General features: G+C 38.3%; 1 protein-coding gene across 2 annotated transcripts in view; it reads left to right on the top strand.

The window, feature by feature from the left end:
- MANBA (mannosidase beta) overlaps positions 1-17,993 on the top strand; it is a 125,775-nt gene that overhangs the window by 50,164 nt on the left and 57,618 nt on the right. The window contains exons 8-11 of one of the 2 annotated variants that reach the window (XM_025290371.3): positions 4,299-4,450; positions 7,792-7,909; positions 9,763-9,849; positions 13,594-13,761. In XM_025290371.3, coding sequence (XP_025146156.3) covers positions 4,299-4,450; positions 7,792-7,909; positions 9,763-9,849; positions 13,594-13,761 — 525 coding nt within the window. The remainder of the gene's footprint in view (positions 1-4,298; positions 4,451-7,791; positions 7,910-9,762; positions 9,850-13,593; positions 13,762-17,993) is intronic. The other variant, XM_044946167.2, reaches the window with a different exon arrangement.

Raw genomic sequence — 17,993 nt, forward strand, 5'->3', positions numbered from 1 at the left:
TAGGTTGTTTCTGTATCTTGGCTATTGTGAATAGTGCTGTTAGGAACACAAGAGTTGCATGTATCATTTTGAATTATAGTTTTATTTGGATGTATCAATAGGAATGGGATTGCTAGATCATATGGCAACTCTATACTGTTTTGCAAAGTGACTGCACCAACTTACTCTCCCACCAACAGTGTAGGAGAGTTCCCTTTCCCCATACCCTCTCCAGTATTTGTTATTTTTAGACTTTTTAACAATGACCGTTCTGACTGGCATGAGGTGTTATCTCATTGTAGTTTTGATTTGCACTTCTCTAATAATTAGCAATGTTGAGCATCTTTTCCTGTGCCTGTTGGCCATCTGTATCTGTTCTTTGGAGAAATGCCTGTTTAGGTCTTCTGGCTATCTTTTGATTGGGTTACTTGGTTTTTTTATATTGAGCTGCATGAAGTACTAAGTGAAGTTGCTCAGTCGTGTCCGACTCTTTGCAACCCCATGGACTGTAGCCTACCAGGCTCCTCCGTCCATGGGATTTTCCAGGCAAGAGTACTGGAGTTGGGTGCCATTGCCTTCTCTAGGGGATCTTCCCAACCCAGGGATCAAACCCTGGTCTCCCACATTGCAGGCTGACGTTTTACCGTCTGAGCCACCAGGGAAGCCCTGGAAGCATGAGCTGTTTGTAAATTTTGGAGATTAATCCCTTGTCAGTCACATGATTTGCAAACATTTTTTTTTCCCCCAGTCCATAGGTTCTTTTTGCTTTGTTTATGGTTATGGTTTCCTTTGCTGTGCAAAAAGTTGTAAATTTGATTAGATCCCATTTGTTTATTTTAGCTTTTATTTCTATTGCCTTGGGAGACCAGCCTAAGAGAACTTTGGTATGATTTGTGTCAAAGGATGTTTTGCCTGTGTTCTCTGCTAGGAGTTTTATGGTGTTAGGTCTTCTGTTTAGGTCTTCAAGCCATTTTGAGTTTATTTTTGTGTATTGTGTGAGGGTGTGTTCTAACTTCACTGGTTTACGTGCACTGATTTACAGCTTTCCCAGCACCACTTGCTGAAGAGACTTTTTCCCATTGTATATTCTTGCCTTCTTTGTCAAAAAGTAATTGACCATGGGCACGTGAGTTTATTTCTGGGCTCACGTTGTGATGGGTCTTTTATGCATGTATTATATTGTAATATAATGCATGGGTTATTTGAAAAATGTTGATGTCTGGAGATTTTTAAATGTTTCCAGATGTTAAGCCATTTCAGTATATAAAAATCATATTCACATTTGTTAATATCACAGTCAATAACTTCTGAAATGTTTTTAAGTATTGGGAAATTCTCAAGCTCTTGGTAGGGGGTACAAGTTTTCCTAAATCCTAATTTTTAACTGTTATTTGCCTTGAAATGACAAGGCTCAGTTAGTCATTTTCAAGAAAATGTCTAGCAAGTCACCAATCTGAATAAATGTAGTTTGTCTGGTGGTTCTTTCAAGTTAAAATAAAGCTTTATGAACCAGATGGCTAATTCAGCTTACAACTCAAACTGCGGCCCAGATGCTTTTCCTCAAGACATCCATCCTGCATGATGCTTTATTCATAGTTCCCATTTCATCTTTTCATCACACAGTCTACTATAATGATGTGTATTCAAGATTGGGATTTAATAGAATTAATGATTTTTTGTTGCTTTATTGAGGACGTCCTTAAGTGAAACTGGCTCCTCCCACCAATAAATGCATGAAGGTGAGGAATATCATGACTCCAGCACAAATTGGAGACACCGCCTTGTTTCTGCCAAGGCAGCAGCAGTGTTACCCTCTGTAAAACTCTTAGCAAGCACATGTGCTTCTCTAGCAAATGCAGTGTGATAACCAACCCTGTGAGATGTACTAGTGGGTTTTTTCATTTCTAGTTTGAAAAATACTATAATATGACATAAACAATGTACTACAGTGTAGTAAAGAATGTATTAGCCTTTAGAAGAGCTTATCGCATCTAAGTTTAAAATATTCAATTTCTTTTTCTTTATACTTAGAATGATTGGTCTCAAAATGATACTACAATGTAACTGGCACCATAAATATTATTATTATTTAAATGTTCCATTGCATAATGTGTGCGTGCCAAGTCGCTTCAGTTGTGTCCAGCTCTTTGCAGCTCCATGGACTGTAGCCCACTAGGCTCTTCTGTCCATGGGATTCTCCAGGCAAGAGTACTGGAGTGGGTTGCCATTTCCTTCTCCAATTGCATAATGCACTGTAAGATAAATTATTAACATCTATAAAGTTGAAGGGAATATGGTTTTCATCACAATCTTGTTTCTTATTTATTATTTTCCCCAGTTTCTTTAGAGTAGATTCCTCCCTTCCTTGAGTCAGAAGACTCTCTGATAAGTCAGTTTTATTTTTTCCAGCACTTTTAAATGTAGACAGTGTGGTGGTAGGTGAGAATGTTAATCTTCTAGTCCCATTTTAAGACAATAATTTAAGATAAAAATTAGGAAAAACATTAAAAATAAGTTTTCTTTAGAATGAGATGAAGTATCATTAAATGAGTCTCAAAAATCAAAATTTCTTTTTATTTGAAAAGTAAAAAGTTATTACTTGAACAAGTTCACAAAAGTTACCTCATCCTTTTGTGTTTCTGTATAAGTTGCAGGGAAAACTTTGGCTTTAAAAATAAGAATTTATTGAACAGTAATGCGGCTATAGAGATTATAGCAGAAATAACCACCAACAGCTGGTAAGAGCAGAGTAGTACTGAGAACACATTGAGCTAATCTCTGAAAATGCACCTCTTTATACCCTCAACCTCTGCTATAGAACACACTGGAATATACAAACAATGCATTCCATTAGCTGTCAGAATGATGTCATCACACATCTTGTAGCTTCTGGAAAATTCCACTGTCCCCTCAAAAGAATAAGAGTGAAAAAGGCACATAATGTTTTAGCTTTACTGTGAAGATAGTTTTGAACTCAGAGATCCCCTTGAAAGGTTCCCAGGGATCGCATATAGTCCCCTGCTGCTGCTGCTACTAAGTCACTTCAGTCGTGTCCGACTCTGTGTGACCCCATAGACAGCAGCCCACCCTGTCCCTGGGATTCTCCAGGCAAGAACACTGGAGTTGGTTGCCAGTTCCTTAGTCACACTTAAATAACTGTTGTTCTACATGTTTGACACTACCATCAAGATGTTTTAAAGTTACCTCTGAAAATAACCATTTTTTAAAAGAACATCTTTGCATCCTAAAGCAGATGTGATAATTCTACGTCAAGATCATCCTCATCAAGGCCTTGTTCTGTGTCTCTTACAATTAACTCTGGTATCTTTTGTTATGTCATATTAATTAGGGTAAGCGTCAGAAAGTGGAAGAACAGTGGGCACTTTTACTACATGAAATAAGTTGATCTATTAATTAGTTAGAGAAGAAATGCATAATCTTGTTTTCAAGATGAGGCTTTATTGGTATGGAACTATCTCCCTCAATTCCTTGATCCAGTTTATGGCTGGAAATAATGAAGATTTGGATAAGAATACAATCTTTTCTAGTTTGCTGCTCATGCTTAACGGTCGAGAAACCTGGCTGGACTGTCTCTGAGACAAAGATCTTAGCTTCTCATGCAGCAGTGATAACACTGGACTTTGTGCTTCCATCCCTTCTTCCAGTGGAAACATCACTCACATTTCCAGTCTCTCTACTTGTGCTCTCTCAGACATTGAGTTTGATGGATAATTAGTTAGGATTAAATTGCCCACTAAACAAATGGTTTTTATAATATTGAGCTCCTAAGATGGAAAATTGTTAAATAATGAAATACCTTGTGCTGTCTTTCTTTGATTCTAAGGTACACATTTTGGCAGATTTTAGCAGCACTGAAATGAGAACATGTTTTTTAAAGGTGTATCTGCTTAACTGGTGAATTTTCTCCCCCACTTTTGTGAAGTAGTATCAATTTTTCTTTTAATTCTGAAATGTTATCTTAAATATATATTTTTTGACATTGCAAAATGCTACTTCATGGGAAAGACTACAATATATTTTCATTCTTTAATAGTTTATGTGTTTTTCTTTTCAAGAGAAATAACAGAATCTGGCAATAATTTATATATGTATTTTCTTAAAAACGCTGTTTCACATTAGGTGCTTCAAGTGGATAGAAAATTAACACTAAATTATCTTCATATAAACTGCTCAGAAGTTTGCTTTTTAAAAAATAAAAACTCTTATTTTTTTAAGGCTATAGTAAATAATATAGTTTGGTTTTGGCATATGCTTATGTTTTAAATTTTATATTCATTATTTAATTCTGTTAACAATAGGTTTATTTTAGGACAGTCGAACTTGTAGAAGAGCCCATACAAAATTCTCCTGGTCTGAGTTTCTACTTCAAAATTAATGGACTTCCCATATTTCTGAAAGGCTCGAATTGGATCCCTGCAGATTCATTCCAGGATAGAGTAACCTCTGCCATGTAAGTTATCATCTTTCATTTCTTGTTCCTCTTATTATTATCAATCCCACAGAGCTTAAGAGCTACTCATTTTAAGCTTTTTTTGTTGTTGTTCTGGTGGAAGGAACCAAGAGGTAACATATAATTCTAGGATGATGAAAACTCTAGAATGGAAAAAATTTTTAAGTCATTTCATTCTCATGAGCTATAGGCCATCTGACAGCTAAACTATTTGAGGCTGCTGAAACTATCTAATTTTTATAAATTGTGTCTAGAGGAACAAGAAAATGGCTAACGTGCATCTTGGATAGTTAGCCCCTGTAAAAAAAGATGATTAAATTTGACTTAAAAATTATTTTTTGAAGAATACTGTGGGTTTTGTTTGTTTGTTTGTTTGGTATGTTTTACCAAAAAAAATGGTAAATGATAAATTTGGTAATGTAATGCTTTATCAAAACTATTTACTTCTTCATGCTAAAAATTTACACATTCTTCATGTTTATTATACTTTAATAAAAAGAACTAAAGAAATCTTCAAAGCATCTTTCTGAAGCTCTGAAAATAGAAGTTAACAAGAAAATATTTCCTGATTATATTTATAAACTGCTGTCTTTGTAACAGTAAACATAAGCTTTGTGAGGTGAAAATAAACACATTTCAGTTCACTTCAGTTTAGCTGCTCAGTCGTGTCTGACTGTGCGATCCCTGGACTGTAGCACGCCAGGCCTCCCTGTCCATCACCAACTCCCGGAGTCCACCCAAACTCATGTCCATTGAGTTGGTGAAGCCATCCAACCATCTCATCCTCCGTCATCCCCGTCTCCGCCTGCCCTCAATCTTTTCCAGCATCAGGGTCTTTTCTAATGAGTCAGCTCTTCACATGAGGTGGCCAAAGTATTGGAGTTTCAGCTTCAACATCAGTCCTTCCAATGAACACACAGGACTGATCTCCTTTAGGATGGACTGGTTGGATCTCCTTGCAGTCCAAGGGACTCTCAAGAGTCTTCTCCAACACCACAGTTCAAAAGCATCAATTCTTTGGTGCTCAGCTTTCTTCACAGTTCAACTCTCACATCCATACATGACTACTAGAAAAACCATAGCCCTGACTAGCTGGACCTTTGTTGGGAAAGTAATGTCTCTGCTTTTTAATATGCTGTCTAGGTTGGTCATAACTTTCCTTCCAAGGAGTAAGTGTCTTTTAATTTCATGGCTGCAATCACCATCTGCAATGATTTTAGAGCCCCCCAAAATAAAGTATTCCACTGTTTCCCCATCTATTTGCCATGAAGTGATGGACTTACTTATATTATACAAATATGCGTTGAGGTATATTATGTTTAGAATGTAGATGTGGTTGGTATATGTAAACTCTAATTTTGCCAAAAGTTATATCTATAATAATATCCTTTTACTTTAAAATGTGTAATATTTTTGAATTTCATATGAAAATAAAATCATTCTCCAGACAGAGCACAGAAAATCTGCTGTCTCCTCTTCACCCTAGTGGCTCAGATGCATTTACCTGCAATGCAAGAGGCCCAGGTTTGATCCCTGGGTTGGGAAGACCCCCTGGAGTGCATGCATGCTAAGTCGCTTCAGTCATGTCCGACTCTTTGTGACCCCATGGACTGTAGTGCACCAGGCTCCTCTGTCCATGGAATTCTCCAGACAAGAATACTGGAATGGATTGCAATGCCCTTCTCCAGAGGATCTTTCTAACACAGGGATTGAACCCAGGGATTGTCTCTTTCGTCTCCTGCATTGGTAGAGGGTTCTTTACCACTAGCACCACCTGGGAAGCCCTCCTGCAGTAGGAAATGGCAACCCACTTCAATATTCTTGCCTGGGAATCCCATGGAGAGAGGAGCCTGGTGGGCTACAGTCCATGGGGTTGCAAAGAGTCAAACACGACTGAGCGACTAACACTTTCACTCCACTTCCGGTAGGTTTTGGTGGCGACTGTACTGAGCAACTGGGTCCATTAGTAAACCTGCCCATAGGCGTCTTTACTAGGAGCACAGTGCTCTGGGTCCATGGTCTTCCTGTTATTGGATTTTTTCCTTCCCTTCTGGGTGCTGTTCTGGAAATGGAAGGTACATGCTATCAAGGTGGATGCAAATTTCTAAACTTTCCTGAAGGTGATGTAAATAGGAATTAGAGCAAGAAGGAAATTTACTAGATAAGGGGGTACTGGACTGGAAGAATTGTTTAAAAAAAAAAGGATGAGGGTGAGCTAGAAACTAATATTCAAACTCTGATTTTTGCTTTACAGTTTGAAATGGTTGTTTAAAATGAACACATAGTTTCTAAGGTTTACAACAGGAATAACTTTAAGACAAAAAAACCTCTCTGGGTGACCCTCATGGTGGAGAAACTTTTCATCTTTAACCTAGATGTTTTATCAATGGTGCTGTATAGAAGGAGAAGTTTTGAAACTACTGTAAAAATAAGGCCGATAACTGGAAGCAGGAGGCTTAAGTCCAAACCCTAACTCCAGGGAACTCCTGATTCCAGGGAACATTAATTGACAGGAGCTCATCAAATGCCTCCATACCTACACTGAAACCAAGCACCACACAAGGGCCAACAAGTTCCAGGGCAAGACATACCAAGCAAATTCTCCAACAACACAGGAACACAGCCCTGAGCTCCAAGATACAGGCTGCCCAAAGTCACCCCAAAACCATAGACATCTCATAACTCATTACTGGACACTTCATTGCACTCCAGAGAGAAGAAATACAGCTCCACCCACCAGAACACCGACACAAGCTTCCCTAACCAGGAAACCTTGACAAGCCACCTGTACAAACCCACACACAGCGAGGAAACGTCACAAAAATAGTGTAATAGCGTGACTGAAAATTTAGAAAGCAGAGAAAAGATATCACTCATAGTTTTTCTACATTTATTTTTATGTGGTTACAGTTAGAAAGTGAAATGAAAGTGCTATTCGATCAGTCGTGTCCAACTCTTTGCGACCCCATGGACTGTAGCCTGTAGGCTCCTCTGTCCTTGGAACTCTCCAGACAAGAATACTGGAGTGGGTTGCCATTCCCTTCTCCAAGGGATCTTCCCAACCCAGAGATTAAACCTGGATGTCCTGTATTGTAAATGGATTCTCTACTGTCTGAGCTATGAGGGAAGTCAATTACAATTACAGTTAATGTGTATATATAATTTTGTCTCATTTTCTCCACTGTGTATTGTATCCAAACCATCATAATTAAAATGTGTTCTTCTAACAGTTATTTGAAATGTGTTTATCAAGCACAGCATATTTCTTAAAATTTTGTTCTTTTTTTTAATGTTCCCAAGATTTTAAATTAGCATTTGTTTTAAAAAACTTTCTTCTGTAGGTTACGGCTCCTTTTGCAGTCTGTTGTGGATGCTAACATGAATGCTCTCCGGGTCTGGGGAGGAGGAGTTTATGAGCAGGATGAATTCTACGAACTCTGTGATGAACTAGGAATAATGGTGCGTAGTTGACAGCTCAGCATTTTGTTGCTATGTCACCGAATCCTCAGTTTGACCTCCAGTGTTCTGAGTGGGTGATGTTGCCCATTGCTTTGTCTTTTTGTTGTTGTGGTGTAGTTTATTTACAGTGTTGTACTAGTTTCAGGTATACAACAAAGCGATCCAGTTATACATATGTATGTATATTCTTTTCCATTGTGGTTTATTACAGGATATTGGATAAAGTTCCCTGTGCTATGCAGTAGGTCCTTGTTGTTTATCTATTTGATATGTAATAGTTTGTATTTGCCAATCCTAAAGTCCTAATTTATCCTTCCCCACCTCTTTCCCCTTTGATAACCATAAGTTTGTTTTCTATGTCTATGTTTTTCTTTCATAAATTCATTTGTGTCATATTTTAGATTCCACATATAAGTGGCATCATAGCCCATTCCTTCTTTTCTCAGAGCCAAGAATGATGTTCCACTTTTTTTTTTTTTTTTTTGGGCAGAGAAATAAATGGCATCTAGCAAACCCAGAGCCATAATTGATAGCAAATATCATAATTATTTTATTATTTTAAAATACTAGACATTCTGCATATTGGTTATATCTAAGCATATATCTACATTTTCTTTGTAACTCTCTTTGTGATAGGTTAAGCATAAAAAGGAAAGTAAAATATTAAAAACATTTTAATTTTAAGGAGATCTAACAAGACCTAGAGAGAAGAAAAATGATTACATTTTAAAAGATGTGCTTAATACTGTCATTAAGTACCTCTGAACATAGTTTGCATTGGTGAGGGTTAAGCAAAGGAAATATATTCTTTTAATTCTAGTCTTACAGTTCTAAAATATAAAGCACTTAATAGAAGAGTAGTAATTTTAATAATATTGATAGTGCCGATGGTCATGATGTGTCAATATTCTGGAATATTACAGACATTGTTCTCAGTGCTCTGCATTTATTATTTTATTTCGTCTTCATGCCCAGCATATGAGATAGTTACTATTGTTCTCTATCCTCCTTTTACTGGCATGTGGAGAGGTTAACTAACTTTCCCAAACTCACAGAGTGCGTATATGGTGGAACTGAAGTTCTGACTCAGGCCAACAGATATGGCGCTGTGCTCTAAACCATGCTCCTTGTGGCCTCCCTGAAGGGTGCATCTGAGTCGTGTCTGGCACTTTGCAACCTGTGGACTGTAGTCCACCAAGCTCCTCTGTCCATGGGTTCTTCAGGCAAGAATACTGGAGTATGTTGCAATTTCCTACTCCAGGGGATCCTCCCAACCCAGGGATCAAACCCATTTCTCTTAGCCTGTCCTGCATGAGCAGATGAATTCTTTACCACTAGCGCCACCTGGGAGGCCCAATTGCACTTACGTGGTTTCCTCTCTAAAATGTCCATAAAGTGATCCTTTTGGCCATGAAAAGTTAATTCTTTGATTTTTAAAAAAAATTACGTTTCTTAACAGTCTGGGCCATTTCTCAAAACCAAATTCCTGGTGAAAATTAGAATGAGTTAGAAATGCGGAGAGGTTGGGAGAAATGTTTACTGAATTTCATATTCTCCACAACACAAGCACTATTTCCTTATTTGAATTCCTCTTTTTTTTTTTTTTTTTTTTGTTTTCTGCCCACCTAACATTTTCTCTTCTCAGGTTTCCCTACAGTTCTGGTGAGTTTGTAAAGTGCCTTTCCTAGTTTGTAAAGTGCCTCATGCCTTGTGCTGCTAAAATGGTCACACACATCAAGCTGAGTTGATTTTCGTTTACATGAAAGATAATGCCCAAGGTTTAGGACAAAGAATTTCCTTCTGTGCAATGAAATCTATGGAAGTACTGTATTGCCTCTTATTTGATTTGCTAGATATGGCAGGATTTTATGTTTGCCTGTGCACTTTACCCAACCGATAAGGATTTCATGGATTCCGTGAGAGAAGAAGTCACTCACCAGGTATGTCATTACGTAACATTCCAAGAAGAAGTAAAGGCTTAAGTTTTAGTTTTGTGTTTTGTTAAACCTGTCCTTGTTTTTCTTGTTTTAAATTCCATTGAAGTATAGCTGATTTACAATGCTGTGTTTAATTTCTTCTCTTTGTTTCTTTTTGTTCTCTTTATTAAATCCCATGGGAAAAAAAAAATCAGCCAGGTGATTGACTCCTTGAGTGAGTCCATCCAGTCTCATGATTCTAATTCCACTTATTGGTGGATGACTGTCAGATTTATTCCTGGCCCTGACTTCTCTGCTGAATTCCTGGTTCTTATTATCCAGCTCCCTGCTTGGTAGCCCTACCTGGAGGTGTAATAGGAATCTCAAATGTAACATGTCTAAACCAAACTTATATTACCTTCCCCAGACTTGCTTTTCTTGCTGTGTTCCCCACCTCAATAAATGGCAATACCAGTCTTTGAATTTCTCAGGCCAAAAATTTTGATTCTTAACTCCTTGATTTCTGTTGACTTCCACATATAAATACCTTATATTTATAGATCTATAAATGCAAAGAAGTGATTATATCCTAGCTCTGTTCACTGAAAAATCTTAAAAAGAGTGAACAGCCTAGTCAAATTGAGCATCCTTGTATTGAAATAGTCTTTCCCACTAAGAGAAGAGTTCTTAGAGAAATGGCTGGTTCCAGGTCTGGAGCAGGAGATGATGCTGGAATATTTTGGCATACAAATAACAAGGAGGCTACCAAAGATGTTAAAAGAATGTTGATGAGACTGACCGACCAAAAGTGGGACAATTTGAAGTTCAGTAAGGATAAGAATGTCAGTGGATCGAAATCCACCGAGTATATTAAAATCTATAAGTTAAAATTGGTGTCTGTGAATGTATATTTGTGGGGAAAACCAAAAGAAATGAAAAAAATATTATGACACTCAAGATAGTGGTTACTTTTGGAAGGAAGGACTGTGATTAGGAAGGGGTACATGAGGGCTCCTGGGGTGTTGGTGAAGTTTTCTTAGTCTGGATGGTGTTGCAAGTGTGATTGCCTTATAATAATAATTCACTGGGTCACAGTTTGTTTTCTGTGTCCGTTTTTTCTTAAGTTTAGAAAGTGAGCATTGAATCATCCCTTACTCAGAGCCCTCTAGATACAGTTAAAGATCCTCCATGCACTATCTTTTCTCTGCCTGTCTCCCCAGCCTCATTAGATACCATATTCCCCGTACTTTCCCTGACCTGGAATGTCTTGCCTATTACCCTCCCCTGTGGATGATCTCAGTCGTTCTTTTTCTGACTCGTCTTACCTTGGGCATGACTCTCTGGGAAGAAACTTTCTATGTCTGCAAGTCTAGATTAGGTCATTTTCCCTTTGTGACATACATCACACTTAAAATTACTTGTTCGATGTTTTGTCACTCCATCAAGGTTGTAATCTCCCCGAGGCTTAGGGCAAGTTCCCCCATGACCCAGCTGTATTAGTCATCCGATGTATAAGTGGATGGATGAATGAATAACTTTTAAAATATTAATTGTAGTTATGTAGGTTGTAAACATTTCAGTCTTATTTTAAATTTTCCTTCACACAATTAAAATATATCTATGTGTTTTCAGTTCTTTTATGTATTATTAAAGAGAACTTTTTGTGCAGGGTTTATTTAAATTTTAAAGTAAAGCTCATCATAAAATTCTAGGTCAGTTTGAAGGGTGTGTGCAGCATAGAGTCACTGAAGTTTTTTGTCTCTTCGGTATTTGTATTTTCATCAGTACCAGAAGCATGCCTGTCACAATTGGTCATAGCCCTCTTTTACCTGTATATGAAAAGTGAAAGTGAAAAGTGCTCAGTTGTGTCTGACTCTTTGTGACCCCATGGACTGAATAGTCCATGGCCAGAATTCTCCAGGCCAGAATACTGGAGTGGGTAGCCTTTCCCTTCTCCAGGGGATCTTCTCAACCCAGGGATCAAACATAGGTCTCCTGCATTTCATGTGGATTCTTTACCAGCTGAGCCACCAAGGAAGCCGAAGAATACTGGAGTGGGTAGCCCATCCCTTCTCCAGCAATCTTTCTGATCCAGGAATCGAACCGGGGTCTCCTGCATTGCAGACAGATTCTTTACTAACTGAGCTATCAGGGAAGCTACCTTAGAAACAGTATTTCCAGGGGCAAATAAGGAAATACTGTTTATAAGACTAGTTTAGAAAAAACACAAACTTTAATTTTTTAAATGACATACATCTCTTTAAGGTATTTTTGCTGCTGCTGCTAAGTCACTTCAGTTGTGTCTGACTCTGTGTGACCCCATAGACGGCAGCCCACCAGGCTCCGCCGTCCCTAGGATTCTCCAGGCAAGAACACTGGAGTGGGTTGCCATGTCCTTCTCCAATGCGTGAAAGTGAAAAGTGAAAGTGAAGTCGCTCAGTGGTGTCCGACTAGTAGCGACCCCATGGACTGAAGCTTACCAAGCTCCTCCGTCCTTGAGATTTTCTAGGCAAGAGTACTGGAGTGGCTTGCCATTGCCTTCTCCGAAGGTATTCTTAATACATCTCTATTTCACATGTGAATTACTTAGCATATTGAATGGAGACCACAGTGAGAACATCAGCTGAAACCCATCATGTAATCATCCATTCCAGTGCAAGAGAAGCTATGAATACCAATGAGGTTATATTGCTAAAACATGTTCCAAAAAAATTTCTCTTGACCATTGACTCACTCTGTTGTTCTCAAAGAGATTTAATTGCCGTCTTCTGCTGAGTTATCTTCCAGTGTGTCAGAAGAACTGAATCCTTTCCCCTCTATGAAGGGCTGGCCTACAGTGAGCCCAGATCATGCAGGGTTTTCAGATTCCTCAATTTCTTTTTCTGTATTTAGATATATTCAATGACTTAACCTTAGTTGATTTCTTAAGACATTGCTGTTCATTCGCTAAGTCATGTCCAACGCTTTGCAACCCCATGGACTGCAGCATGCTAGACTTCCCTGAGTTTGCTCAAACTCATGTACGTTGAGTCAATGATACCATCCAACCATCTCATCCTCTGTCATCCCCTTCTCCTCCTGCCCCCAATCCCTCCCAGCATCAGGGTCTTTTCCAATGAGTCAGCTCTTCCCATCAAGTGGCCAAAGTCTTAAGATATGACATAGTTATTTCAGAGGACAGACTCTTGATGTCTTAATCTTTTTTCCTTTAGAATGCTTCATGTCTTTGTAAATTCCAGAATCTCTTGTGGTACTCACTTGCTTTGTAAAGCCCTCTCTACCTGTCCTGGTGGTTTTCTGATCTTGCTGGAGACTGTGTGGGACTTCAGTCCCTCTCTCACAGTAGTGTTTGTTTTGTCTTATTTGTTTCTTCCTCAAAAACTCCACCTTGCTTTTGAGAAACTAACCTCTGTAATGTAATGTCTTCTGCCCTTTGTATTTCTTAGAACCTTTTTGTGGTAAGCCAGATAGTGATAAGTTGATTTGTTTTTCCCTTTTAGTAAAAGGGATTATATTTTCATCAGTTTTTATAAAACAGAAGAGGAACCGTATTTTATCAATGTTTATAAAATGTAGATAAAAAGAATGTCATAGGTTTCTTAAAATGTCTTCCCACATGTAACATTACTGCTCATTTTCTGATGAGTCTTCTGACATGTAAAAATACACATGCAGAAAGGCAATGGTTATAATTTTATGAATAATTGCAACTCTGAGCCTTTTTATGTTGAACATTTGAAAATTGTTTTATGTTTTCTTCAATTTTAGGTCCGGAGACTGAAATCTCATCCCTCCATCATCACATGGAGTGGGAATAATGAAAATGAAGCAGCACTAATGATGGGTTGGTATGATACAAAGCCCGGCTACTTTCAAACCTACATCAAAGACTATGTGACACTGTACGTGAAAAACATCCGAACGATCGTCTTAGAAGTAAGTTCATGGACTTCCCTGGTGGTCCAGTCATTAAGATTCCATGCTTCCAGTGCAGGGGCTGCATGTTGGATCCCTGGCCGGGGAACTGAGATTCTGTATGCCTCCCAGTGTGACCAAAAATTTGGCAAAACTAATACAATATTGTAAAGTTTAAAAATTGAAAAAAAAAAAAAAAGCAGTGGAGTCCCCAAACTCAGCGTGCCTCAGTGTAACACAGCTTAGTATATGCGTAGCATTCAATGAATCCGTCTGTGTCATCCCAGTAGGAACTGGGATGTGGGGGAGAAAGAACCAGTACAATGCTGTGCTCATGCTTGCCATTCCAGAAGTAATAAAATGATCTTAGCTAGATCTTCTAGATAACTTGCTGCAGCTTCTACATCAAGCACTTGTTGCCTCACTTTGCACTCTTATGTTATGGAAATGGCTCCTTCCCTTAAGTCTCATGAACCAACCTCCGCTGGCTTCAGGCTCTTCTGCAGCTTCCTCACCTCTCTCACTCTCAGTCTTCATAGAATTAGGGCCCAGCTCTGGAATAGGCTTTGGCTTAAGAGTGTATGTGGCTGTTTTGATCTATCGAGAACTTCTCCATATCAGCAATAAGACTGTTTTGTTTTTTATCATTCATGTTTTCACTGAAGTAGCACTTTTAATTTTCTTCAAGAAGTTTTCCTTTGCATTCACAATTTGGCTGGTGAATAGAAGTGAATAGACCTCAGGTGAAAGAGGCCTGTCTTTTGGCCTATCTTGGATTTTGACATGCCTTCCTTACAAGTTGAATCATTTCTAGTTTTTGATTTCAAGGAGAGGCATATTCTCTTGCTTTCACTTGAACACTTACTTGGCCTAATTTTAATACTGTTGTGTCTCAGGGAAAAGGAAGGCCTGAAGAGAATGGCTGGTCTCTTCAGTCCCTCATGGGGAGTGGCTGGCCAGTCAGAACACCCACGACACTTAAGGATTAAGTTCGCCATCTTATGTGAGTGGGGTTCGTGGCGTCCCAAAACAATTATAGTAATAACCTCAAAGATCACTGATTACAGATCACTATAACAAGCATAGTAATAGTTTAAAAGTTGGAGTGATTGTATAAATTACCAAAATGTGACAAATACAAAATGAGCAGATGCTGTAGGAAAATGGCACTGATAGACTTGCTGGAGGCACAGTTGCCCCAAACCTTCAATTGCAGTAAAAATGCTGGGCCTGTCCTGCCCCTTTTTAAAATTTATACACTTAAATATCCCATTAGATTTGCTTTGCCATCAAATGACTACCACAACAATTAATAGATTAGCAATGGAAAATATAGAGAATCCCAATATTTGGTGGGAATGACAGTTATCACACTGGCATGGGTATTTCAAGACATTAAAAATCTGAAACATGATTTTGGTTTACTAAGATATAATTTCTGTAACCCTAAGGTCCTTGACTACTTACATAGAGTCTAAGAGGAAATCTTCCTGTGAGCTTTAAAGGGAAAAAAGTAAGACATAGAATGATCACATGTAACGTCACACAACTAACAAAACATCCATGATAATAATCAGGAAAATCTGAATGAAAGATGTGATAATAGAACTTTTTGATGGATAGGATTTTTGAAAATAGAAGAAATGATGCATTTGGAAATCACTTTATGATAAAGTGATTTGGCAGATACATATACAATATATCTTCTATCACCCTGTGTAATTTTAAATTGGATCATTGTTTAATTCACCTTAAATGTGATGTACTGATGCTTATACACTTGTATTAAAGGCATTATAATTCTTTGAATGAGAAATTTTTGGACATGTAAGAATGCAATTACCCAGCATTTAATCTTCCCTTTTTTGTTGTCTAAGATGATGACAAAGTGAAATCATAAAAAATAAAACCAAATGTTTGGAAACATTTAACAAATATTTTCAGATTTATATTCCAATATCTACTGTGTATTTTCAGGTTTTAAGGCCCTCACTGAGTTTCATGACACTTTCAAATTGTAATGTTCAGTCACATATAGAGATACATATCCAACCAAGTTCGCTTTGATACAGAGGCCTATAACCTGATGAATGTAGGATGATGGAATTTTGTCTAGAGATTGAGGGCATGGGTTTTCTGACTTAATTTGTAGGTAGATAGAGGAAATGTCTATTTATTGGCTACATTATTAAAATAGGCTAATGCATTCTGTGATAACACAACAACCCCAAATTTCCATGGCTCAGAACAATGAAACTCATTTCTTCCGTATGCTCCATGTCACTGGCAGGAAGGTTTTGCTTTCTATCGCATAACATGAACTCCACTGTAATTTTTAGTATATTTTCAGTATTTGCAACTATCATTGCTATCTAAAATATACTGTATCTGTTAACACTGATTCCCGATTTGTGCTCCACCTTCTCCCAAGGCAAATGTTAATCTGCTTTCTTTCTCTATGGAGGTGCCTATTCTGGACATTTCGTATAAGTAAAGTCACACAATAGGTGGTCTTTTGTGACTGGCTTCTTTCACTTAGCAAAATATTTTAGTTTCATCCATGTTGTAGCATGTATCAGTACTTCATTCCTTTTTATTGTCAAATAGTATTTTATTATACGGGTATCCCACATTTGTTTATCCATTAGTTGATGGGCATTTGTATTATTTCCACTTTTTGGATATCTTAAAAAGTTTTGTTGAAGTATAGTTGGTTTACAGTGTTGTGTTGATTTCTTCCATGTAGCAAGATAACTCAGTTATATCTATAATATATATGATTTTTCATATTCTCTTCCATATGGGTTGTCATAGGGTCTTGAATACAGTTCCCTGTGTTATGCAGTAGGACATTATTGTTTATCCATCCTGTATATAATTGTTTGCCTCTGCTAATCTCAAACTCCTGTTCCTTTCCTCTCCTACCTCCCCTCCCGCTTGGCAACCACAAGTCTACTCTCTATATCTGTGAGTCTGTTTTCTGTTTCATAGATATATCAATTTGTATTTTAGATTCCACATATTAGTGATATAATGATATTTGTCTCTCTCTCTGACTTACTCCATTTAGTATGATAACCTCTAGGTTCCTAGGAAAAATGGTGTGCCTGTCATGCTTTTTTTTTTTTTTTTTAATTGTTTACTTATTATTGGCTGTGCTGCGTCTTTGCTGTGCGGGCTTTCTCTAGTTGTGGAAGTGGGGCTACTCTTCCTTGGGGTGCACAGGTTTCTCAATGTGGTGGCCTCTTTTGCTGCTGAGCACATGATCTAGGGCGTGTCAGCTCAGTAGCTGCAGCACATGGGCTCAGTATTTGCGACTCTCAGGCTCTAGACCACAGGCTTAGTAGTCGTGGTGCACAGGCTTAGTTGCTCCGAGGTAGGTAAGGTCTTCCCAGATCAGGGATCAAACCCATGTCCCTCACACTGGCAGACAGGCGCTCCACCACTGAGCCATCAGGGAAGCCCCGCCATGCTTTTTAATGAAGTAGAATTTTAAGAATCTGTTCTGAAAATGCAACAGTTTGAATATTGATGTATATTTTTCTGTACTTTTTTTGTTAATGCAGCCCAGTAATGCTGCAACATATGAAAGGATTCATGAATTGACTTCTTTGAGAATTAACCTGTCTGTGAAACTTAGCACATGTACACCAATATTGCACTTTGAATCACAGGTTGTCAGGAACTCTTTGGAGCCAGCCCATCCATGGATCCCCAAAGGTCGAGAATGTCTGCATTAGATGCTTTATTGATACACTGCTTCTTTCCCTCCCCTGCCTTTTAGTTCTTTAAGATACTAATATAGTGACTGTGCATGCGCTAAGTTGCTCAGTCGTGTCCAGCTCTTTGGGACCCTGTGGACTGTGGCCCGCCAGGCTCCTCTGTCCATGGGATTCTCTAGGCAAGAGTACTGGAGTGGGTCGCCATGCCTTTCTCCAGGGGATCTTCCTGACCCAGGGATCAAAGCTGCATCTCTTATGTCTCCTGCATTAGCAGGCAGTTTCTTTACCAATAGTGCCACCTGGGAAGCCCCAGTATAGTGACCACTGTGAATTAATTTTCTAATAATAAGCTAGTCATAATCCAAGCTCTATTTAGTTATAACGCCTTGTTCTTTTGCCCTGCTGGATTTGATTTGCTAAGATTTTGGTAGGATTTTAAAATTTATATTCACAAGTAAAATTGGTCCCTGATAGCTCAGTAAGTAAAGAATCCACCTGCAATGCAGGAGACACGAGAGATGCAGGTTCAAT

Source organism: Bubalus bubalis, chromosome 7 (assembly GCF_019923935.1).
Source record: "Bubalus bubalis isolate 160015118507 breed Murrah chromosome 7, NDDB_SH_1, whole genome shotgun sequence".
Taxonomy (NCBI): Eukaryota; Metazoa; Chordata; class Mammalia; order Artiodactyla; family Bovidae; genus Bubalus; species Bubalus bubalis.